Source organism: Bombus terrestris, chromosome 7, assembly GCF_910591885.1.
Source record: "Bombus terrestris chromosome 7, iyBomTerr1.2, whole genome shotgun sequence".
NCBI lineage: Eukaryota > Metazoa > Arthropoda > Insecta > Hymenoptera > Apidae > Bombus > Bombus terrestris.
In genome coordinates, this window is record NC_063275.1 from 15,837,940 (window position 1) to 15,864,638 (window position 26,699).

At 49.2% G+C, this 26,699-nt stretch overlaps 1 protein-coding gene across 5 annotated transcripts in view; it reads left to right on the forward strand.

The window, feature by feature from the left end:
• Positions 1–26,699, forward strand: part of LOC100649623 (myocardin-related transcription factor B) — a 237,475-nt gene that overhangs the window by 154,053 nt on the left and 56,723 nt on the right. For all 5 annotated transcript variants that reach the window (XM_012310438.3, XM_012310436.3, XM_048407595.1 and 2 more), the window contains exons 2-4: positions 6,173–6,273; positions 6,371–6,588; positions 8,246–8,433. In XM_012310438.3, coding sequence (XP_012165828.2) covers positions 8,352–8,433 — 82 coding nt within the window. In that variant the 5' untranslated portion in view covers positions 6,173–6,273; positions 6,371–6,588; positions 8,246–8,351. The remainder of the gene's footprint in view (positions 1–6,172; positions 6,274–6,370; positions 6,589–8,245; positions 8,434–26,699) is intronic.

The following is a 26,699-nucleotide window of genomic DNA, read 5'->3' on the forward strand; positions in this document are numbered from 1 at the left end:
TCGCACTCGGCGATTCTTCGCCGAAACGAGTATCGATTTGAATTCATCGTCTTATTCCGTTCGAGCTGCCCACCGTAATCGAGGCTGCTTTATTATATGCTCGAGAAATTAGCATTCATTGCGGTCTCTGTGCCTCGAGATTAATGCACGCAAGCATCTTTATACGAGGAATATCGAATATCTACTCACCGATAACTGGTGAAAAGAACAATAAGTAAAGTCTAAGTGAAAACGTCATAGATATCCTATCTACAAAGCGACTTAACTTTACGATCGAAGACCAAACCGAGTCGAGTGGAAACTCCTCCGCGATTCGATAAAAATCTGGCTATTACGACCACCGTTGAACAAACCTGGCCACGTGTCAATTACCACTTGGAGAAATTTCAAGCTCGTCGGTGCGACTTTAAGAAAATAGGCCTTCGTGTTAAGACAGAGAAGAGATGGTCGGACACCCAGCGCGTCCCACCCACGAAAGACGCGAAGGATGATCCACGAAGAGAGTCAGAACCGTGCGCGGTAAGGAACTAGAGAGACCCGGTGAAAAGTACCATTGATCCAGCGCCATATTTCTCCGGTCGGAGTTTATTGAGGAAGCTCGGTGATGGGGGAGGGTATGGGGTGGAAGTATTGAATTCATCGGTGTACGCATTGTCGACAAGATATACGAAGCTGGAGGTTACGGGTTAAGTGGAGCCTGTACCTCCGGTAAATAAGTCTCCCCGCTCGCTCGGGCTGTTACCCGTGTACGTGTGCGTTGTCTTGGCGGGCGTTACGCGTGTGGAAAGTGCACGCTGCCGGCCGCACATAGGCCAGGCCACGCTTTCACGGGGCAATTTATAATCGTACCGGGTTCAATGGAACCCGGCCGTGTGGGACGGCCGAGAACAAAGGAACACCCCGTGGAAGCTAGGTGGTTGCGCTCCGCGACGACCACCACCTCCGTGTCCGACGCTCGCTTAATCGATGATTAGTTGCTTGGGAGCCCTTTTGATTCCCGAAGCTGATGTATCTTCGCGTTGGCCCAACATTTCTTTGAATCGTGGATGGATAACGTAGCCAAGCGAATCTGAAACGAAAAGTATCTGCGAGTAGGCGGCGTCGACAGGTGGAGGTAAACTCTTCTTTGCCAGAGTTCTTTTTTTTCATCGAGTTTGACCGGTCGAACTATATACGCTAGATACTGATTGAAAGAAGTATGAAAATTTTAATCAACTTTTTCCTCCTATAATGAACACGGTTTTCGTCCGTTGCACTTTGAAAAGGAATCTGGCGGAAAATGTGAGAATCGAAAGCCGTAGGAAGATCGAAGTGCAACAAATCATTGTAAATTACGCGCAGCTGAGATCCCGGAAGCGAATACATATATCGTGGTGTGTCGATCCTCCTGGATACTTTGCTCTCGATTTGGCCACTCGACTACGCCCACAGCGGGGTCGGCCGCTCGACAAAAAAAGCTCCTTCATTAACGCCGCTGACTTTTGGACAAAGGATCGAACACGGTCGGGTTACGTTGGCTCTCGCGTACAGGCAGAAAAGGGGATCCTCCGTGCGTGGACATTGTTTGTACGTGAGTTACAGGAACGAGGAGCACAAAGCGCCGGTTTCAGCCGACCTATGACCCCGTCTCTAATGAGCGGCAAAGCACGGCTATTGTGAGCGAGCCTCCTCCTCCGCGTCTACTGCCTCATTCGTTCTTCTCTTCCTCGCTCGGCAGCCTAACCCTCCGCGCTCCACTCCATCCACCAGCACGATTATTTCGAAAGAACACGCTACTCGCGCATCGTATTTTGAATCGCAATAGCGATTAAAAGTTATTGCTGCTGGACATCACCTTTGAATCCAGCTGATTTTATGCTTATTGAGATTTGGAGGTGATCGTTGTGCTTTTCGGCAGATAAAATAAAACGGCCAAATAGAAGCCACGGCTACCGTGTTGCCAGGTAGAACTACGACTACTGCACTGGGAAATTCGTGCATTTCGAAAGGCGGTCGTTATAATTAGCCGGGCTATGCATCGAACCAATCGAAACAATCGACAGCGTTTCGACGCGAAACATTGTTTCAACCAAGGGAATAGGCGTGAAAATAACAACACGTATGATCGATGCTCGGTGCAGGCGTAATATGCGCATACATCGTGGATGCAAGTACAAGCAAGACGGAGCGAGGTATGAGGAAAGAGCGGGAAAGAGACGAGGAACGCTGGTCGTTCTCAACTGGGTCGATCTCGATGCTCTATAATCCAGCAATGCCGCCGACAAATGGAGTGCTAAATAATCTCTCGACGAGAGTGGAAAAACGAGCAATAGGCCGCACGAGTCCCGAAGCAGACCGTCGCTCGGGTAATAAGTCATCGAAGAGTATCGAAGAGGATCCTCGGGACACGTATCTCCGGCGAGATCCGGTTCGCAGAGGCAATTTTGGAAATTGCCACGATTAATTCCCAAAATTACGAGCATTTTCTCTTCGAATGGTTCGGTGAATGTCGGTGGACAGCATTTTTCAAGGTTTCTGTCGCGTGATCGCACCCATTCGAATCCAATAACCAATCATCCGTAATCGATGTAAAAAGGACGAGTTGCTCGAGCAGTCGCTTAATAAACGATAAAAAGCAATGGCACGGAAGAAGGATTTTTCCGCGAAGAAGGGAAGTTTCCGTGGTACAACGATCAGCGAACGAACTCGACGATAGTAGGAAGAGCCCTGGACTCGCGGCGGTTCTTCGAAAGGGCCGCGAGCCGGGGAAAAAAGGATAGAAGAAAGGGGGAAGCGAAATCCCGAGGCAAACCGTCGCCGTTCTTGTCGGCCAGGCAGACGGCAGCAAAGGGGAACACCCTGTACATGCCAACGACATTCCCGAAGTGCAGCGTGCAGTTTTTCGCGGCTACCAGCGCAGGCCCTGACGAGAGAGTGACTCACGGGCTCTGCAGTCGAATGCAAGGGCGAACACGCACGTGCTCTCTCTTCTACACGCACGTCAGTGAGCACGCACACGTGGCCCGCGGCCTACCTGTGCACGTGTACAATCCGTCTGTACAGGGTGTTTATCGCGAATCGGTTTTGCTTGCAGCGTAGCTTCGATGATCGTCCCTGCGTCACCGAATTTAAAAGCCAAAGGTATGATTCAAGGAAAGTTTTAAGCGTCTGCCAAGAATAGAAAATTTGAGTATTTGTAAGGAAATCAAATTGAAAGTTTCAAACAAAGATAACGACATTTGTATCGAAATGTCAGGTTTGCAAGCCCGAAATCGCCGGCAAAGTTAACGTACTACTCCACTTGTGAATATCGAAATACTGTACCTGATCCGATCGACCTGTAAAATGTACCACGCCTGTGTATAAAAAATCTTACGTTAAACGTCAAGTAAATACCTTTACAGGGCCGAGGTTGTTAGGAACGCTCAAAAACCTAGTGTACGAAGAGTCGATCGACCTTCGTCCGGTTACACCGCGATAGTTCCACGATCGAAAGCACGTCACCCAGTATAAAACGCGCTAGAATTCGTGTGGACGCGTACACGTGTACGTATACTCGCGAGCATGTTCCGCTGGACGGGTTCGTCAGTGTGCAAGTGGATCAAAGATCGAAGGATCACGAGCGAGAAGGAGGAGAAGAAGAAGACAACGACGACGACTAAGACGACTACGAGGACGGGTGGAACGACGCGAACCAGAGAAGTCCTCTGTAGAAGAGAGGGAGGAACAAAGAAGAGGAGAGAAGCGCGAGATTTATTTGCCCGAATTTCGACTGGCGGCCGATGCCGTAGCCGCTTCCAAGGAATGCATTTCGCATTCGGGGTCTTCCACGGAATATGTTCTGCGACGGGGTTGAGGTTTCTGCTTCGATCGGCTAAACCAGTCACCGAGGTTTGTTATTGTTTTCGGGGGCCACGGACCGTTCTTGCGATACGCTGTCTCTGCCTGCTCTCGTACCTTCTGCGGTCGACTAGTGGATCGTGTCGGCCATGGGTCCAAAGACCGAGCTTCCAGGATCCCGCGGTTCTCCATTTTTTTCTTCTGTCACGAGGAACTAGTCGATCGTTCTTCTTACGGTCTGCGTGAAACCAGTAGTGACAGCTTATTCGGATGATGTATGGGCAACGATGCGCGACGTAATTAGTATTCTATCTGGAAGAGGATCCTGGTAGAGTATCTCCATATTATCGTAATTATGTTGGAAGAGGAGTTGGAAGTATTCTCAGCAGGAACCAGTTGGTTATAAGTAGCTAGAACGGCGTTACATAGTAGCTGGCGCTAACTCAAGCGCCTTTTGCTTTCGTGTCGACCGTCATTTTGCGTCTCCGTATTAATCGAATCGATAAAATCCAACAGTCCGTGTATATACGTCGATCAGACACGAAACGAGAAATTCTAAAGGCTCGATCGAGACCGTGTACACCGTGGAGAGGTAAGAATCGGTTTCGTTGGATCGCGTGGTGAGCACGATCGAACGTCGAACGAGAGACGATCGGTAGGCTCGCGGATGCAGCGCAGCCGTGAAAGGTGTCGTTAACCGAAAGGAACAGTCGAACCGACGAGGCTATTGCGGTGTTATCCGATCGAGGGATCGGCGATCGAACGGTGATGTATCGTTTCCGATGGGGCTCCCCTCGAATCGGCGCTATTAGGCCGTTGGCATCGGTTTTTACGCTCGAACCGAGAGATTCCGAGGCACGGGCGGGCCTCGCGATGCGTGTCCCGTAAACGACGGCATGCACAGCGTTTAACTAATGTGTCCGGGACCGGTCGGGATCACATTGATCACCGTTCCGAGACTAGATTTATGTCGACGAATGATTCACGGCGTGATTTACAGCGGATTGTCCGGTACGCGCATACTGATTGACCATTTATTCCGCTCTCCCGGCGTACCGGCCCACTAATCACTTATTGGGTTAAGGTGAAATCTTCTCGACGTTTGATCGTCGAAACTGACCTGTTTCGATTCTGACCGACAGCTCGATTCGAAATACCGTGTCGGAGGACTTCCTGGTTCGCTCGAGACGCCAAGCGAATCTTTTCGTTGCAGCAAGACTTATAGGATCCATCTGACTGAAGTCATCTTCCCAGCGACGTGATGTTTATTCACTTCAAAGAAACAAAACGATCATCTCTACGAGCTACCAGCTTGAAATAGATCTATGTCCCAGATTCTAGACCCATCTTACACCGATCGAGGATCTCTTCGTTTAACGAAGATCGGTGCAGAAAACCGCGTTTTTCCTGTAGGTTACATACGAGTCGGAAACATGGACTGTCTCGAATCTGTGTTTTCTGTCGGCGAGCAGTCCGAAAGTCCCGCAGGACCACTCTTCCTCCTTTTTCCGATCTCTGTCTGCCCGATTCGTGGCTCGATCACGAAGGCAGGGCACGCGTCTCGCCCGTAGAATGTCGTCGTAACGAGGTGTTCCACCCCCCTGTCCCCTCGAGCGTCTCCCCACCTCGTCGGCCAACGAAACCCGGTGCACAGCGACAGATTTCTCGTCCTTCGTCTGGTTCGTGTCCAGAGGTGATCCCTTCCAGCGGCAACCGGCAGGGACGAACGTTTAAATTAGGCAGGGAATCCCGTGGAATCCACGAAAGAAACGGAGCGGCCGGCATTCCGTGAGGTTTTGATACGCCTTCGGGCTATTGGTCGTCGGGGTACCATTAGCCCTTATGCGGTGGGAATGACTCCTTAGAGCCCAACCGGTCAACCTTCGCGCGGTGGGTCGTAACCGCTTGCACGCTCTAAATCCTACATTTAATCGGTCGCGAATTCGATCGGTGATCGATGAGGTCGCCGATTCGCGACGAACCGCGTTCGATAGAATTGCCAGAAAAACTCGGCTTCGACCGTTCTCGTTGCCCCACGGTGTTTTATCACTGCGACCGCGATAGCGAAGGATGCGTCGATCGACATCGTGTCGGCGCCGATCGGATTTATATCGTCCACTTTACTCGGAATTGATGTTCTCTCGGATGATTTAATGCCACGAAGTTATAAGAAGAATTTTCTCGGAACGCGTCTCATCGTTATATTTTACCGGATCATTTTGAAAACTTCGAACTGTTCACCTGTTTTTATAAAATTGATATCTTTCCCGATATATTCTTTTTTCTCGTAATCGGTAGGAATTGTTCTCACGCGAAGAGGGTTTGTAACAGCGTTCGCGTTTATTCGTTGCAGAGTCTGGCCACAGGTTGGACAGCGGCTCCCCATTCTGGAGGATTCAACTCGATCAGGATCTTGTAGACACCATCAGCGCTATATACCCGGAGTGGTTTAAGGTAAGCTGCTTGTCCTTTCCTGTCCCCCCTGTCGCCATCGGTGGCCCTCGAGCGTCCTTGAACGAATCCCGGATAACGAGGTGCGCTCCTCGTGCAGGACTATACTAACACCCGAGCCTCGACTTCCTCTTCGTCGAGTACTTCCGGTGGTCAGTTGAACACCGAGGGCATCGTGGCCGCCGACACCAGTGCCGTCCTTGATCACAAGGTCGCCAAAGGTGATTCCAAGTCGAAGACTAAGGCGAAGAAGGCGGACAGTCTGAAGGACAAGGAAAGAGACAGGAAGGAAGCCAGACGCGAATCCAAAGACGAGAGGTGATTACCCTGCAAATGAATTCACTCGGCAATAACCGTCTTTCCAGACTACGATTCCTCGAGTGACTGACCCCACTATTTTTATATCTTTCGCGATACGGTTGCTTCTATCGAATACTTTTCGTCCAACACGTCACACGTTTGTTATACCTAAGACTACGGTTACGATCTGCCTATCGTTTTCGCGCTAGCAACAGAACGCAAGCCCAGTGCGCTCTCTTTTCGACAGTTTATTATTTCTATCAAGTACTTACTCGCGACCGCGGGAAGTTGGTCGCGATAACCGTGTAACTGTTGCGAAAACGAAGTTCCTTTCGACGATTCACGACCGATCTAACTTGTACGATTTAACGTTCCCACGTAATCGTTACGCGAGAACATAAACGTTCTAACCACCTTGCTATCGAGCAGGCTGACGAGCGATCTTCGATCTCGAGGACTTTCTCTTTCGAGTACCTTAAAATATTCCATCGGGCAGCGGCAATTTTAGCCCAAGTTTTTTATCCGCGGTTCGGTCCGCTCTTATCTCTTCGCCGGCGTTTTATTCGCGTTCTCGCCTCGAATGACCCGGTTTTATGGGCTCGAACTCTTCGAGATACCGTCCGCGAACGAGCGCGCGTATATCGCGGATCGAGCTGCGTTCCACGCTTTCCCTGGCGCTGAAACGCCGCAAGATAAAGCGTATCGATGTTATATCGCGGTTTATCACGCGCTCTAAATCATCTTGCGGAACACGAGGATACGGCCTCCGAGATTCGCGAGGCTGTACCGCGCGGAGGCAGTAACGTAAATAACGTTTAATAAAGCGGAAGATAACGCGGTGCCGCGGAGATCGTAACAAAGTTGCTCAGACCTTTGAAACTGCCTCCGCGTACGTGTTTTCGGATAAAGTTTAATTGGCTACTTTTGTTACACCGTGTTTCGTGAAAAAATCAATGTTGCAATAGCGAAATTAAATACAGAACCGATGGTTGTTCGCGGGTTGTTTCGTGGCGATTCGAGGTGCCTTACGGATAAGCAAAGAACAACGTGCTAATAAGTGAAATAAATACGAAGCGATCCAAGTGATTTAAATAACCGAAGTACAGTATCGGCAGCTTCGAGTCAAAGTGTTGTTAACGCGGTAAGCTCTTATTCTCGACTGAAATAGAACGAGCGTTATTCCGGCAAAATACAAAAACGTCCATATTCAAGCTTTTGCGCAAAAACGAGCAGAATCTATTAGAAACTCGAAGAGAACGGAACCGCTCGATACAATAATATCCTGAAAGGGTTTCTTGCTCGGAGCCAAGGGGTCAGTCACTCGCGGTGGATGCGGTGGAAGAGGAGAGGAGAGAGAGAGAGAGAGCGGTTTTCGTCGCTTTCTGATGAAAACGTTCCATTCGGTTGAACCGAGTGTCGATTGATCCGTCATTCCTTCATCATCGGCAAAAACACGACCAAAGGATGGACTCGGAGCCGATTGACACTCGTTTTGCCGGCGAGTTCTCCTCTTCGATCGTTCGTCTCCTCCTTCCCCTCCTGTTCCTGGACACGAAGCGACGGCAACCACGAATCGATGGGTCGATCCGTTGGTCGGTTCGACGTATCGACGTATGAAAGATTAATTCACAAAACGGCACGTTTTGCTCGTTTCGGTCCGCGCTCGGACCCGCAGGGACGCTGGAAACGGTAAGAAAGGCACGAAGCCCTCGCCGCAGCAGGATAAAGCGGCGGACGTGGCAGGAAGGAAGACCGCGGGTGTTCCAGGATCGGGCGCAGAGATGGCCGAGGGTAATCAGTCGCCGCCGAAGGCGGAGGTCGACGACTCGTCGCTTCAACACGCCATGGATCGCAACAAGGAATGTGAGTACATTTACATTTTATTGCTACCTTTTTGTACGACTGCTCCTGTCGTCGCGCTTTATGACCCTTAAACGAGAACGCCGTGCCGGCGTAACCTCCAGTTCTTGTCCAACAACCGATTCGTGTTTCGTCAACGATCCTTCTCGTCGCGAGTCTCTCGCGATTTTCTGGACGATCCACCGCCGCCGACCCGATCCGATTCGTCGCCTCTGCAATCGTCTCGGGCACACCGCTATTCACCGGATGTTTTTATCGGGTCGTACGGCCACCGATCTCGGCCTCGTAACCGTGAAAAGGATACATCGTCACCGTATACCGTCGATCGCCACGACGTTGCTCCCCGTTCAGAACGGAGCTACCGATCGTAACGGAAGATCGACGCTCGCGTACCACGAATTTTATCGATCGCGGAATGCCAGTTTATATCTTTTCTGCGAATTAAACTTTTTCTCTAGCCACCGTAACGAGAGGAATCGGGTATCGTTCTTCCTTTCTATGTTAATGAGACAACGATTTTAAAAGATACTCTTTTTTCATTTTTTTTGCAGCATGTACTTTTGCTTTACCGCAATTGCGATTTTGTAAGATAAATAGTAGTACTATGTAAAGTATTGAAAAAAGATATTCCGCCATTCAAGAAACTTTTATTTCGATCAGTTTATTTATATCTGAAGAACGAATCTCGTTGACAACCGGTAACAATAGAACAACCGGACAAAGCTTCCCGTTGCATCAAGGCACGTCCACGCCCTCGATAACCGTCGATCGATCTTGGCTTCCAGCGCGCGCGGAGGAGGAAGTGTCGTTCTTGACGTCCGGAATAACCGATGAAAACGACTAACGGTTCGGCGTGCGACGACGTTCGCTTCCGATCGGTTGCCGGTCGCATTGGTCTCGGTTATTATGCGAGACGGCCTGTAATCGCGCAACTGTGTTCCGTGCAACTCCACGTTGCAGTTATCCTGGCTGTTAGCATCCGCGAGCCATGAACGCCTGTAATCCGCGGCCGAAGCTCACCCTCTTTAACGAGGCCCCCGCTATTATGCTCCTGGTGCCAGTGTAATCAGTCGCTCGTTATAACCGACCGATCACCGACTTGGAATCCATAGATATTTCTACGAGTCGCTCTCTTTAGCACTGTGCAACCCATACCTCTGATCCTACTCGTATAGCATTTCCGTTGCCGATTGCACGATTCGCGATAACAACATTCCTCCCGGAAACCAGTGAATCTGATAATTTTTACTTTTTACGTCATAAAATTTTAATAGCTCACTACGAAAAGTATTATCGCGCTACTGTGGCTGTTATAATATTTACAGGTAGATTAATGAGATGCAAGTACGTACATTAAACTTCGTATCGTTTAGTGGTACTTTTATACAACGTAGATTTACGTACACTCCGTCAACTCAACAAATTCGCTCTCGTCGTAAGTTCCGTCGGAAGAAAGAGGTTAATATCGAACGACCGGTCGTGGTCGCAAGAAAGTTATACCGACCACCGGCGCGAGTTGGACGTAACATCGTCCCGACATCGGTTCGAGCAACACCGTCGAACAACAATACAGCGAGTGGCCAACGATAACTCATCGCGGCCGGGTTTGCGGCGCTGGACGCCGAGCCACGACGCACGCAACGATCCTACGGACTGCCGTCATGGCGGCGGAGGCTACGAGACGAGCAGAAGACGCGGCAAAATGTTGCCGGCCGAAAATTGATTTCACCTTCGGCAAACGAGCCGCGGTTGCTTTTTGCCGCGTTCGCATACGTTATCCCCCGCAGCACGTGAGCGAGGCGAGTACGATCGATCGACGTATAAATACGTCGAGGCGGAGACGCACGGACGACCCCCGCGGTGCGTTTGTTCCGCGTCGGATCCACGTCCTCTCTCTGCCTTGTCTTTCGATCGCTGGACGAATCGTAGCGCGTATGCTCAGGTAGGTCGAGCGGAGAGCCTCATTAAAGCCGCGGACCACCGGCTGCAGTCTTTAGAACGTCATTTTGTCGCGTTTATCGGCCGCCTTTTTCTGCAATTACTTTTTGCCAGTGGACGAACCGAGCCGCGTTCTCCTCACGCACACGCCGAGCTCCGAAACGCGTACGCGCCGCTTGTGAACCGCGTACCTGTCGACAGTGGCGTCGACCTTATTTTTTTGAAGCTATAGCGAAATACGGTAGGCTAAGTTTAACTGACCTGTATTAAGAGAAGGACGAAACGGAACCAAGTATTTAACTGACAGCGTTGGGAACTTTTCGATCGCAGCGTTGCTTTACTTCGTTCGCACGTAGCTACCGGTTTCGTCGTTTCAGCAAGCAATCGTTTGCATCACGGCAAAGTATTTGGTAAGACGTTCGTTTCCTCGTCCTTTCATTGTCCTCGTATCTCGTCCACGAGAAAGCAACCGGAGTCTCGCCTCCTCAATCTAGAATCGCAGTCGCTATGTGGAATATCCAGAACGCGACGTTCCCGCGAGAAGGTTTTCCCGCGTGAAAATGCCGGTGGGCCGCTGCCCCCGTAATTCCGACGTCACTGTTCAGAGACAAGTTGCGCGCACCTCGACGAGAACGCACCTGTATACGTGTGCTATGCACGCGCGCGGCATTGCGCTGTCCAGAGAGTAATACCCATGAAAGAAAAAGGAGGGGAAAGAGAAAGAAAGATCGTGCGCGCGAATATTCGTGCGGACAGGTAGGTGTACAGCGTCGCGCGACTGTGTGCAAGTATAAATATACGGGAGACAGGAGGCGTGCCTATTTATAACGGTGATATCATCGACGATTACCTACGCTTTCGCGTGGACAATCGTAAATTCTGCTGGCAGAAGGGTGCGGGCCGATTTGAGACTTTACCGAGTATCCCTCGATCTCTTTCTCGCTCCTGTATCCGTAGAATCGTCGCGTTTCGCTTTGGTCAACCGTTCCAACCGTCTTTCTTCGTGTCTCTAAGTTATCTCTCTTTCTTCGCGCGGCGACGCCATTATCCGTGCGCCCGGACGGCAGGCCGGGTGTGACTCAAAAGTTCGAGACGACTTCGGCTCGGGAATCGCGAGTAATTTAAGGTCGATTCGAACCTCGATACGCCTCGTGTGGGCACGGAATCCTTCGATAAAATTTACTCGGGCATTCTCCGTGTCGGATCTCCTCGGCGAACGTTCTACCATTCGCCGGGGTGTCTCCGTCTTCGTGAATTCGTCGAACGTTGCACGACTACGAAGAGGATGCGATAATATCACGTGGCGTTTTGACTCTAACAAATCAGGTCTCGATAGCAACGTTTTACGTTATTCCGTAGATTGATTTTAATTCGTGTTTAATGCTGTAGTTGGGATTAGGTTGGGGGGATGTGTTTAATGTTATACGTCGTTACAAAAAACTTGTCTTCTGCCCTCTCGTAATTACGATAAACGTATAAATACCTGCACGGTACTGTACAGTCTCTTGACAGAAGTACGCGGATCGTTTGCCACGTTTGCCAGACATTGTGTCCATACGGTGCAATAATTTCGGCATTCCTCGCAGTGGAAAACACGTTCCAGCGGCGGGTCGATTAATAAAAAAACAGGATTTCATCGAGTTCTGCAGGCCGCGACTGGCGCGACGCTTGGATTCCACAATGCGTCTTGCACACGGAATCGAACGAGTGTTGGCAGCTATTCGACTATTCTAAAATTCCCTTAAATAGGTTGACCAGCTGAAATCTAGGCGAATCGGCCATGGCACCGCACGATTCTTGTGACGAGAATAGTGGAACCTTTGTTAATTAATCGAAGAACACGATCGCGAGGGTAATTGTACGACACGGATACAAACGGGTCAACGACACCCTAAAAGTAAGTTAATGTCATGTAGTGTGCCGCTGGCCGATGCACGATCGTTTCGTAACGAAAAATTATGTCAGAATTATGCTCGGTATGGTTGAGTAGAGGCCTCGTTTGCAGCCAGCAGCTCAAGCCGATAACCTCGGTTTGCCGCGGTCGAACGCTTAATGAGACATCTTCATTAATGAAACGTCCCACGCGACGGGCTGGTTTTCCATTATAACAGCGACCGTGCCGGCGGTATGCTTGTTTTTGTCTCCGGTCTGTTCCAGCTGGCAGGGGAAACTCGACGGTTAAAGCGGACACATTTTCACCATCTCGCTCCTCTCCTTGACCAAACGAATTTCGTAATGGCCGGCTAATTGGCCCGGCCGTCGATTAAAGCGATACCTTCTGGTTTCCTAACGAAAGACGGTCCACCTTCCACGAACCTCTTTCTCGAAAGTTTCATTCCTTTTAGTCCGTGTAAACAGCAACTGGTTGAAGAATTGATCTGTTGTTTCGAGAAATTGTTTCCTGGCTGTAGCGACCATTTGGTGACAATTTGCCAAGGGGAATTTTACCAACGAAATACTTTTCGAAATATCTTCCGTACACATTCGGTTTGCAAACGAGGTTAACGACAAGTCAACCACCTGTTTGCGGCTCACGTGGACACGTTAAACGATCCGAGCCTCTAGTATGCAAATCAGCGAACTGTCGCAATCGCGCGTGCAGTCCACGAGTCGAGTTGGCTCCAATAACAAAAAGTCAGCGAAGATCGTGCGCAGCGCGTCGAGGCGGTTCTGCGTCGATCGCTTGTTCCATCCTCGGTCGGTTTTGTCGGATTCACGGGCCTTTAGACGCGGGCGGCTCCGATTCCAGAGGAATCGACGCGTTCCGCGCATTCGCGCTTTTTCCTCTAAGCGCTAAAAGTCGCCCGGTATACCTTTACCGGACTTAATTATACGGCCGAGTTTGTATACGCTTTGAAAAATCCATTCGACGTCCAATTACCGGGGCGGCGACACGAAAAACACCGTTTTTCTATGCGAGACCGCGGTTGCGTTACACGTACGCCCGATCTTTCGAGGGCGCTTACGGTGAAATTAATTAAATGAAAAGCAGGATCGTAACTTTCGGTTCTACTGGCCGTAAAAGCCGACGTTGGACGCTTTTACGGCCTCGGGCTCGCGCCATCGTCGTACCGTACGAACGCTCGTCTTCTGTCGGAGGACGTCCGCAAGACGGCCATGAGTAGAACGCGGCTCCTTCCACCGAGGTTAACCCACTTCGTTCGCCCGAGCTAGCCCTTCGCGCGAATCATTTTGCGAATCATCGGCAGAACACGTGAAAAACCACGTAGGACGTGGTCGAGCGCGCGAGTCGTTTCTTTCCACGCGTCGAAGTCTCCGGACTACGATAGGCGACAGGCTCCTCGACGGTTTCACTCGGACCTTTCTTCGCGAAAGACGTCTCTCTCGTCGAAATCTCCGCGTTAGTTTCAATGATTTATAGCACCTATCGCGAGACTTCAAGTACGCTGTTTTCGATCGAATACGGAGTATGATGGATTTTAATGAATCTCTTAACTTATCGCCTTCCATTTCGAGAACGGTGGATACACCACGGCCAGCACCGTAGCGACCCGTGTAAAAATCAATTTTTCCACGACACGAATTCAATCGTACGAACGGAAAGACGATGTCAGCTCGAAAAATCAACGGCACGGCCCGCGGAGATAAGCTTACCAGCGCGAGATAGACGGAGACGAGAGACACCACTCATAATCCCACACGTGTCGGGCATAAATTACGCGGCGATCGATTTCGCGGATCGAGAATAGTTCCGACAATCTCGTTTACGTTCTATCTAATTTATCGCGTGTCGCGCGCGTGTACTCTCGAATTAACTCGGAACGCAGCGCGGCGCGGACAGAACGTAACGGCGTGCGCTCGCTCGCTTACTCGCCGAGTCGGCCGCTCGCGAGATAACCAATCGCCGAGACTGGTCCACAATTCATACGATAGTGTGTAACCGTGACAAAAATGCGGCGCGGAGGAAAAATCGAAGGCGGACACACGACGCCAGCGTTCCCCGCTCTGTACAGGGTGAACCACTTCGAAGAACTCTTTTATTATTCGTTGCGTTCAAGAGTGATCCAGTTATGTGGAAAAGTTCGAGCGCTCGATGCGGGAACTTGTCGCACGAGATAGTACTTTTATTCCAGCGATCGGTACCCACTTTTTCTCATTTATAAATAGCTTTCTTGTATTATTTACATAAAGTATCGAGCTTCGGAAATGCGAAAAATGGTTGAATGTTTAATTGCCTCTGTCGTGTAACATTACTGTTCGTGTGTTTCTTAAATTTTCTCCGTTCGTGATTCATACGGATTAATGTTAGAGATATATTCTTGATGCTGTGAGATATTAAATCTATATATCATTTCATTATACCATATTAATTCAGAAAGGGTAAAAGTATATCTTTATCTCGATATTCCAAAGAATCGCTCGCTCGGTACCCTCCATTTTACGATATCCGTGTAACTCGATTTTCCTGCCTTACAAACCACGCGATAGAACAATGCCCGCCACGGATGATAAGGTTAATCGGATCACCGTATATATTTGCGTTTACGGCGCGTGCTACGGCGCGTTCTCGCGTCAAGCCTGGACGCGCGCAATTTCGAGATAGCGAGGCGCTTTCCATCGGCCGTTTCGTAACATCGCGTTTTGATAATATTATGTCGATTTTTCACGCCTGCCTCCTCGAGGGATCGATCTCCGCGTCATACTTATAAATAAATCGCGCGCGTTATCATTGCATATTCATACACATCGACATGCTCCGGGTTTCCGTGGGCGAACCGGATCGAGATATGTCGAATCGGAGCCGCGGCTGAAAGTATCGCATTGAAATCGCCGCGTATATACACAGGCTGCCGCCTCGTCACCGTAAAAATCCTTGCGCCGCCGTGGCTGTGCGTGCATTCGTGGCGTGCTCGCGCGAAAAAAGGGACGCGCACACCTAGCGATGCTTACATGCCCGGCCCACGCACGTAACACGGTGTTTTATAATGGCCCGGCGACGAGCCACGTGCCAATCCACCGACAATCGCGCCGACTATTTTCTCTTGCAAGTCACCGGCTCCGAGCCCCGTCCCTAGCTCGTTTTCGAACGAACGGCGACGCTTCTGTCGTGGACACGAACGATTTCCTTTGATTTACGACTCGAGGCATCTTCTTTCGCTCCGAGCTGCTCCGAACCTTCGATCGTAATTGATAGTATTTCAAAGTACTTTATGCGCGTACGATGCACGGATCTCTGGTTTGCTGGATTATGCGGGTAGTTGAACGTTTCGAAAAACTTTATCGGTAAACGATATTGACTGGATTCTCGATTTTCTGAAACTTCGATGTTGTCGCAAGTATTTGGTTTACGTATCTACTTTACTGCTCGTTGGTACTCAGATATTTTCATCGATTTGTAGTAACAGTATATTTTGTAAATAACGATCGATTTTAAGAACAGCCTCTATTCGAATTGGTCATCTTGGAAGTAGCCTTTTTCACTGAATACTATATAGAAATAAAAATGACGACTTTCATGTCGCGGTAGACCGAAGTAGATTAGAATCTGACAAGCGGCAGGAATTCGTACATCGAAACGAGGCGTTGAATTGAAATTCAGTAGCCGGTGCGACGGAAAACATTGACGGGAGGAAGGAAGTGACGATCGTTGGTATTCAAGGCTGTTCGATCGGTCGGCGTATCGCGCGAGGCGGGAAAGGGGCGTCGGAGAGGGATCTCTGAGCCAAAGAACTCCGGTGACCGAGTGCTCACGCCGGCCGACGCTTAGAGTCGTTTCTTAGCCAACACCCACGCGCGACGAATTAAACGGGACATCGTTTCTTCCTTCCGCGAGTGTTCGTGCCCGGAGACGCCTAATTCGAAGCAAAGCCGAGACGACACTTTTACCTTCGCCTGTCCTATGTTGTTTCCTTTCGTTCTATTCCACACCCTTTCGTTTGTCTCGTATATAGGTTAATTGGATTTTGTCCTAGAAGACAATATCTCGAGTACGTTTCAAACGTAAATTTACGGCACCTATTATCATTTTTATATGTCTGGACCGCGCGATATTTCGACTTCCAGACTCCATGGTAAATCACATTGTAAGAAACAATCACCACGGACATTTATCGACGAATACGCTTCTTTCAGAAGATTTTCTGAGAAACTTTTTCTTGGAATTTTAAACCTCGGCTACTCGTCGTAAGAGTAAGAACCAGTAACGCTTTCTTTACTTCGATCCACCTTCCAACGCAACACCTGGTCAACGAAAATAATCATAAATCACTAAGTACTCCCGCGCAGGATGTTAGAAACAGAGAGATAGGGTCGGGATTGGTTCGATGCGATGCAATTTCTCGCAGAAGTCTCTCACGGGTCGTTTCGCCATCGCGACGATAGACGAGAAGGTAAAAAGGCCGGACACAGGACAATTCCACGGCCCACGCGTCATTGTGGTCGCGGCAAATCGGTCGGCCACCTGGTCCGATACAACGTGTCACGCCGCGAGCCGCACGCTGGCCTTCTCCTTCCTCCTTTTCCTCTGGTTATCTCTGTCCCGCCGGTCCGTCGCCTTCCATCGTCGCTGTTATTAGACATTATCGTAACTCCGAACACCTGACGAGCTGGCCGCACGGCTACCTGGAAATATTGTCATTCCCAACGCGCACCCGTAACGAGCCGCCTATCCTTCTAACCAGCGCGGATTCATCTCTCGCAAGGATCTCTTTTATTCGATTTTATCGTGATTTAGTGACTTGGAATGCTGCTTCGTGAGTTTCCCTCGGTACCGATGCGATTTCGATGCTGGGAGGTCTGTATCGATTAGGATCTCGCGTTGTACCACCAGCAATCCTTTTTCTTCGCGATTACTATTAATTCGTAATTGTGTATTTTCCGATCGTCCTTATCCCACTGCTCCTCAAATAGGTATACTTCCTCGACAGAGTTTCAAGAGCAAACTGTACGAAGCTCAACGTTCAAGGCCATCGACAACCAACAAGCATCGGAACGTCATCGAATCGTGGAACTTTGTAATTGGCCGTTTATACTCGAGTTCCCTTAGTGGGCCAGCTAGTCCAAGGACATAATCCTTCGAACGTATCATCGCCATTGATCCATAATCGTGGATTCGCTATTTCCGGACGATAAACACGCGGAAGTGCGCCGGACCACGATTATGGTCACTGAACAGAGAGAAACAAAAGCCATTGATCCTGCGTACTCCGCTTTAATTCTTCGAAGTCGTTCCGCTCGTCGAGCATCGCTTTAAACCGTCCATTATAGATCTTCCAGATAAAATCGCCGTAATGGCTTCGACGTAGAAATTGACTGGTTCGCGGTTCTACGAGCAACCGAGCCGCATGCCATCGAAGGCTTTCACTAGCTCGCAGCGAAGATCGAAATTTCGCGAGATCGATCCTGGCTGGTCGCTCCACGCGTTCCAGTCACCGCACCAGGGAGACAGTCGCCGATGGATCCCTGTCGTTTCGTCGTTCGTGTTCCACGGGAATACCAAGTTCTTCGAGCTCGATCGGTAATTCCTCGCGACACCTTCTCGCGTCACCTCCTCGCATCCTCGCGCGTTTCTCTCGAGCCGCCGTGCCGTCCGTTTCAGCAAAGGTCGCCGGTTGACAAGCCTTCGATGGATTCCTGTTGCGAAAGGACGAATGCTCGCATCCCCGAGCCGAGTAGATCGTCGAAGATCTATGATCGAGTATATTCGTATATCCTCCGCGATTCTGTTTCTTGTGTAGATAGCGTGGAACAAGCTACAGCGTGGTATGCGGTAAATTGAGATTGCGACAATTGCTACAGCTGCTGTGGGTGATTCCAACGTTATTACGCTGGCTAAGCGTTAAAACGGGAATTGCTATTCGAGCTTCTGTTCTTTCGTTTGCGAAGAAAAAGCAACAAAGATGAGAGAAGGAAAAATATCGTATCACTTGATGTTAAATTCTAAAATTAAAATGAACGATGATCGACGATCTGTGGAAATGGAGTACAGAATTGATGAGATATTCCCTATCGGTGCAACGATGTTTACTGACGTATTTGATTATGTAGATACAATATTTTTGTTGGCATGCGAGAATATCACGGCATTCTTGGCAGAGAACAGCGCTAGCAAACAGTACTCGCAGTGATTCAATTCCGCGTGACATTATTGACGGTAAACAAATCGAAGGACACAATTGGCTATGTCACGATAATGAACAAGCTGAATAACGTCTATTTATCGTGAAAGTTAGCGTGTATATTAGCAAACGCGAATCGAAACGTTCGTATTATTCGTAGTAACAGCGTTGGCGAACATTGTTGAGATTGGCCCTCTATCAACCGCATATATACACAGGTCCTTTTGTATTCGAGTAACTTTATTTCATATTATTATCAAAGATAATCTCATCTCGCTCTATTTCTCTTGCACGATATAAAAAAAAATGTGACCTGAAAAGAATCTCATACGACGCATATGTATAAATGTAAAAGAGAAATGTTCGTCAAACATGAAACAAACATAATCTACCAGTGTTGCCAATGATGCGAACAAGGCATGGCAAGGTAGTGCAAAGGCATCGTCTCGCATTCCTTTCGCCAGAAATCGTGGCGAAGATTTAGCGGCGAGACCAGGGCCCGCCTTGCGTGTCCCTTCCCCGTTCGTGCACAATTTCCCACATTAGCGGCGTAATGATGGCCGCCCGAGGCTCGTCCCCGAATCGCAACGTTGTTATTACCATTTCATTACCTCGCGGCGAAAAGGCGGCGAACGACGCGTAAATTACGCCGCGTGACATAAAGTATAGCCAATTTGGCCGGGATGTCGCTGCGGAACGTACACAGCCAGCTGAGCGAGTGCGCGTGCGATTTTTCTCGATGGTCGCGCGATTAAACTGGAAAGCGTATATTCGACAGGGCCTCGTCGAACGACGAACTACGTCTCGTCGACGCCAGCGGCTGTTCCATCGCGAGAACAGGCACCGAAAGTAATTACCGTCCTTCCCTCTTGCCTGGCTGTCGTAATTGCTCCGAAAGGATCCGGGTGTTCGTTGCTTTTAACCTAACTCTCTGCCATTTTCTTCCTCTTCCTCTGCTCCTCTCGCTTTTTCCTCTTCGTTCCTCTCTCGCGTTTCGTTCGCCATCTCGAGTTCCGCACTTGGATTCAGGGAAGCGAACGAAGGCGAGAAAGGCAGATTTTTCTCGCGCGATCTCGCGAATGGGTTCGTGGATCGTTGCGCAACGAAGGGGAAGGGCTTTGATCGAGTCGAGATACAAATTGCTAATTACCTAATTAGACCCAGTGACCCAGTATGCCGACCACCCAGCACGTGGTTGCCTGCTCCGAGCGCAATCCGCCTCTTTCACCTTCCTCCTCGGTAAACATCGTGTAATTTTCGTTCGCTAATATTCTCATTTGGCACAGACCAACGGGATGAAAGAGACTTTATCACGCTCGATTTCTTTCGACAGAATCAAAAGCAAACGCGTTCCGTTCTCATTCGATTCACAGTTTGAAATTGGTCAGGAAACAAGTTTCCCAGCGTGAAACGCGCGATACATTGCACCTGCGTCCGCGTTACATCGAAGATCGCGTAAACATCTTCCCAATATTGAATCGCATTCGTTAAGGTCGATTTACCCGTAATATCGGCCTTTAATCTCAGCCTTAACCCGATCGTGAATTACCATTAATCGCGGTCGTTTAATTTCACGGTATGGAGGTTGCACAAGCGGTACCTGGTCTGTCGAGCATCTTCCTTTACACGGCCACGGCTCGAAAGTCGCGTTAATTATACCAACGATTATAATCATGCTCGCGCGCGACTTTGCGCATCTACGCACCCGAAACATCGCCGTGGAATTATCGTTTTGCGCCCATTTCCGGTTTATTAAAATCACTCGCAAGCGTGATTTTTACCGAGAAAACCGGAGAGTCGGTCTCTTCGGGCGTTGCTCGGTCGAGTTGCTGTTATAGTTTATGGGTAATTGCTTGATCGCGTGTCCCAACACCACGAACCTTTACAAAAAGAATTCAAGATCTGGACGATGATCTTCCGTTAGAATCTTCATTTTATCAATACGTTTTTTCTTTCATCGAAATAAGATGTAACAGTGCTTACCAAACAACGCAACATTTCACCTAAAACGTAAAACTGATTTAAAAAATCGGATATTTCACGTGGATATTTCTAAATGAACATTATTTCGATCAACGCGTTAACGAAACGAATTTGTAGCTCGATGAAAAAGATACAGTCGCTGTTGAGACGCGACGAAGCGCTTTCTCGACGTCGCGAGCGAATTTCACCGAGTAACGACAGATACAGCGGAGGTATGGCGTCATAAACAAGCGATTATCTTAATTAACCGAGGATTGTTTTAGCCCACGCGGCACGCTGCACCGGAGACTGCCTCGCCAGCCCACGTGCCAAGGCCTCTTAAGCATCCATTTTGAACGCACGATCATACGGGGGAAATTTTCGACGGCTATTTTTCTTCATGCACTCATTCGTCTCGATTATCTCGGCCCGTAGATTTCAATTGAGTAACACGATTTAGCGTCTCGGTGTCACGCACCTATTAGCTGCTCCGGAATTGTAATTGCTTTGACGAGAGTGAAAGGTGGAACGACAGGGTTTTATTGTAGCAGCGATTCGGAAAGGCGGCCGAACTTCCAAACGAACGAACGACAGAGCGTATCACGTTGCGAAATTCTTTCTAAGGACTCGTCAGCCCGAACCTCGGATTGTTTCGCGACAATCCATAAAAATACATAGGCGTGAAAAATTATCGCCTGACTTTGATTTTAAAATTCGAGAGACTTTGGCGCGAAAGAAAGCGTTTTCGCGTGGGAGCGTTTCCCAGAAACCGGAAAGTTGGCATAGCCCAGAGGATTCGACGTTTGGCAGATCGAGAAGAAGAGACTGGGGGAAGTACCGTTTTCTCGGCGGATTCGTTTTGCGGCCGGTGTTTTCGCGTCGAAGAGAAACGGGAACGAGCGGAGGAGGACGTTGTTTACCGGGAGGAAAGGTTTACGGTTTGTCAGCGTAGTCGCGAGCGCGCGTGTCCACGCGTTTAGCCGGTATAATGATGGGGCTGTGGCGGCCTTGAAGAGGTGAGCCACACGTAGGTGTACGGGACGCGGAAGATGGAAAAGCCGCTCTCCGATGTCGCGTGGGCGAAATGTATCAAGGCTGAGTTAGGTAGAGTCGTTCTGTCGACACTTGTCGCCGATGCTGACGTTTAAATAGGTGAACCCGACTGACAAACGACCGACGCGAATGAACTCCTTCGAAAGCATCGAGGCTCGGCGTATCTTTCGAGGTTGTCGCGACCCCTGCCATGGAAAGCGAACATGTACGTTTCTAATCGTACGCGCGTGAAGAAGAACGGTTCAGGTATTCTCGTCGAGTGATTACGCTTTTTTCCGTAAATACTTCTCCAGGTAAATTACTTCGTACTGCTGTAGAAAAAAAGATTGAAACTTCATACATAGTTGGCATGGTTTACGAACACCCTAGCGCTGAAGAGAAAAGGGAACGCAAGGAAGTACGATACAGGAAACGATATGAGCAAAATGGCCAGTAGTGAATCTCATTGCACCCGGAAAAGGGTAGTAATCGCCGATAGAAACGATAACGCGGCGTCATCTCCCATCGCCGCGCAGCGCCGCTTCCGACGCGCTCGACAAATTGTCCGAATGAGTAATGCGCTCCGTCCCTCCTTCCTTCGCCGCTTGCCTCGCGTTCCTTTCTAACAGATTGCGATCTGGCTGTGCCACGGATTACAATTATAGCTTCACGATTGTACACGCGTGTCGTTGACCCACTTATTTTTACGGAAACACGAAAAATCTGAAACACGAGCGTGTCGTCGAATCGTCGTTTCTTTTCCATAGATTCTCCGTAATCCACCGATGCTGCTGTACAGCAGATAGACTTATCTCGAGAGATCTCTTTGACGAAGGTTTTAATTACTCGAGGAACAACCGTGACCCGTTTCGAATCTGAATCTACCTGTCTCTTCCGTAGAATTCCTCGAACGAGTATTACCTCGCCAGATCGTCGTTAACACTCTCCTCGTAGACGTAAAAAGGTGGTTGGAACACGTTTTCGACACGTGCCGTAATTAATCCGAAATTTCTCCGGCTTGAAATGGTGCAGTAGCGCAGTCTGCGCGACCAGCCGCGCTGTTCGTTCGCGTTACGATGATCCGTCTTTCGAAATACAAACCTATCTCGCGTCGTAATTGAGATTAATGAAAATCGTGCATAATTATATGAAATCAGTCGCACGTCGTAAACAATCACTGGAGGCATGGAGCGAGATGGCCGATGATCCGAGACCTCTTTAAGGAAACACAAGTGGCAAGTTGAGCTCATCAGCTTGTAAACCGTGAACCGGCCAACTGTTTCCCTACTAATGAACATCATTGGACAGAATGTCCCTTAAACGGCGAATGCACCGTAACTCGCATCCAGCGACGTTAAAGACTAATAATTTACGTCGGCGGATCGATTTTGGCCTTTAAGAATGATGGCTCGTGCCCGGTGCTACGGCCAGCCAACCAGAATTGCAAAATTGCATTCTTTCATACTCTTTTCACGCTTTCTCTCTTTTTCTCTCTTCTCGGTTTCTGTTGCTCTTGGTTTCTGTTTGATCGCTGCCGAGAGGCAGCAACGGAACGGAAGGAGTACGAAGCAGGGAACGGTGGCAAGGGGGGTCCAACGTAATGACTGGACGGCACAAAAATTCGCAATTAACTTGGGCCAGCCATGGTGCCGATGTCGCGTCGGCGTAATTGGTTTTGCAGAAAACTTTTACGTGTTTTCACGGCATTTGCATAATGTGCGAGGTGAACACGGTCGATCGATCGGTTAATTTAAATACCGAACGCGCCGCCGCGGTTGCGCGGTGGCCGCGTGTGCGCATGCGCTTGAGCAATCGAGCATGCGCCGTGAACACGGCCAACGGCCATGCAACCAGCATCGTTTCCTTGTAATTGCCGTTACTTATTGCCGCTGCTCGACGCAGCGCGGCGGCGACCTCGTAAACAACGTTCACGCCGCAGATCCTCCTAATTCGGCACGTCGATTGACTCTCGTGAATCATCCGACCGACTTTTCGCCGGTTTTTCTTCCATCGGTGCACCTGTCAGCGAACAACAGAGCTCCGGCCGATTGGGAAACGCGAATCGTTAGATCGATGATGTTTATGGATAAAACTCGTTGCGCTGTTACTCAACGAATTTCTACTTTTCTCTGTATCAAAGAATATCGCGTTTAAATTCAGACACGGCGATCGAGAAAAAGAGTATGCGATTTCTTGCCACGGAGCTCGATATGTAGCGAGTACTAAAATCGCCCGAAAAAAACCAAGAAAGACAGAGACGAAATGGTAGTTCGTGGCCCAGAACGGTGAATATCGTGTTTCACGTCCGAGGTTCAAGCACACAGCGTTCTTCGTACACACACGGTTGAGTTTCGTGAGAGGGCCTCAGGGGTACGGTACCGTGTCGGCATGTTTCGCAGTTTGGGACCAGGACCCAAAGGTCCGACTCGACAGGCACCGGCACAAAAACAGCGGGGGTCAGAGGGGTCAGCAGCGGAGCCCTGTGTTCCCGGGGCCTCTCTTGTCATGCGATATGTTGCTCGTACGTTATGATAGTGGCGTCAGTATACCAGCTTTCTGTTCTGTCAGTGACAATGCTCGCAATGCCTTTGTAGCCACTCCGCGAGACCTTCTTTTCTTTCTCTTCTTCTCCTTCTCCTTCTTTCTTCTCTCATCTACTCGTCTCTAACAAGTGGACGTTCGACGTCAATGACGTTTCGCGAGGAGAATAGCCATAGGGAATAGGATCGCGCGATAGAATCGATTAACGCGAGTCGTATTCGTAATCGATCCGTTTGTGACTTTCGACTGTCACATAGGATGACGGTGAACCTTCCTTTGGCACGAAGACGAGTCTTAGTTCGTTTTGCTATCCCGCTGTGCCATACGTGGGATGATTAGAAAAGGTGTAAAATAAAGGATCGAATGACTAGGTAAAAGTTGCGCACGAACTAATTATAAGGACATTGTATCGAAAGCTTTCTTTGAACGTCTAATCTTGGTCCGCCTTCGGTCTTCGCTTCTATTTTATCGGAAGTAGGTTAGCATCGTTTGTCGATTAATAAAAAAAGAAAAAAAAAAGAGAAAAAACTTCCCCTGAAAGCCATTCTCTCACGTACCGCTATAAATAACCGAGCTGGAAGAGGCAATTCGTCGTCGTACAAGAATCAAGCTGTTCTACTAAATCGGTCGAGCTGTTGCCCATCTAACGCAATATCCCATGGACATTTTTATGGATAAGTAAACGCAGCACAGCACGCGTGATCACGCGCGAGAAAAGAGCAGAGATGTCCATGTGGTAACCGAGAGAACACTGGGCGGGGATCGCACTGGTACAAATTTATCTTTGTTCCGAACTTTCACGCACTGACAGCGCTGGCTCTCAGTGTCCACTAAGTTGGTTGGACGTGACACACCGGCGATATCCAGACGATATTTTTCTTACTTTCTTTCTTTCTCCGGCTTTGCCTCCTTTATTGCCCCCTGCGAGTCATATTTTGTTCCCCGCGTGCGAGATATATCCTAGTCTTGTGAAAATGTCGCCCAGGTGAATCATAAGCGTGCCTCTCAACGTTCCTTCGTTCTTCTTTTCTATTTTCTCTGTTCCTGTGCATACGCGTTCTTAAGTGGTCTCGCTTTTGGGCGCGAACCCGCGTGAAAAATGAAGCTGCTACCTTAAGAATCAGCTGGAATAATCGACGACGCGGTAGCGTATCACTCGGGGTCACCAGTGAGTTGACCTTCGATTTATAATCCCTGTCCCCCCTGGTGCTTGGTTCAATTTCTTTTCCTTTACACTTGACGCATGGCGAGCGTGTTGCATGCGAAACGCGATGTTGCGAATTCATTATCGCGGTATTTAACCAGCTTTACAATGCGGGTTGGCGACCGTGAAATAATAAAATTAATAAAATACGCAGATATAATAACGTTCGAAAACTAAGAAACAAAGTCAACGCAACAGTTTAAGATAGTAATACTGGGGTACAAATTAGAAGAAAGTAACGTTTGAAAGATATGACATAGAAAGAGGAGGAATAGGAGCAATGGAAAACAGCGCTAGCGGTAGGCACAAATAATTCCAACAACTTGAGAAAAAAAAGGTGAAGAACGAAACGGCGTTGCAAATGCAGCACTATGCGAGAAGCTTGTTCATACACCTTTGGTAGCCATATAAAGACTGTATACGATATTAACGACACCCTGTAGCAGCAAATAGAGGACGATTCGACGACGTGGCGGAACAATGGACGAACAGACAAAAAGATTCCAGCGAACATTGTCGTAGCTACGACTTTATGAGGCGAGGTATGTACACAGTTACACAGGCACGCCAGTTTGCCCGCGCGATTATGTATCGTTTCTCGTATAATGCGATTTGACGCAGGTGGTCCCTTCCTCGTAAGTCGTGGCCATTTTGAGCACAAGCGCGTGCGCGTTATATATTGGTTCTGGTGGGACCCAACAGCGTAGGCGGAAAAGGACTCGCTTAGGTTCCCTCCTTCCGGCCTCCTCTTCTCTGCATCTTCGTTTCGTCAACTTTCTCGTTCGTTTATACGACACCGACAATTTCGAATATTCCGTGTCTTCTCAATCGATCGTACATCGTCTCCGTTGATGACGAATCGAGCAATTTTCGAAATTACAGAAGATCCGATCTATGTATCGCCGAACGATGGAAGGTGAACGTCGACTCTGCTGCAGAAGCATCGTTACCTCTTTGCAGGAGATGCAAACGGTATGGCATCGAGATACTCTAGCAGTCGCGGAGCAAAAGGACAGCGAGAAGAGGAGGAAAAGTAATAGCGCTGGTGGAAGAAGAAAAAGGGTTGGAACGGGGTGAAAGGAGGAGTAGAGAGAGAAAGAGAGAGAAAGAAAAGCAGAAGAGAAGATTCAAGGAACAGTAGGAAAGGACGAGGAAGAGAAGGAGCAAGGAGCACGGTAGAGAGGTTCGTGGGGGCAGGAGGGAGAGGAAAGGGCAGAGAGCGGACAGAGGGATAATAATAAAACGAGATATCTCGTACGTGGGCGGTCGTATTGTTAGCGCAACAAGGCATGCGCGGCGCTTCTGTGTCCCCGCGGTGCGCGCTCGTGCGCTGCGCCCTTAATAAAGGGGACGCGTGTGCGTGAGACGCGCGCGCACGCTTAATAAGAGAGGCCACCGAGTGCCAGTGTGAGTGGAGGAGAGCACGGCCTTATGTAAATCGGACGGGCCCATCTGCGAGGGAACCTCTCTCCGCGCCGACCGGCAACCACGAGAAGCGCAATGCGGAGTGCAGC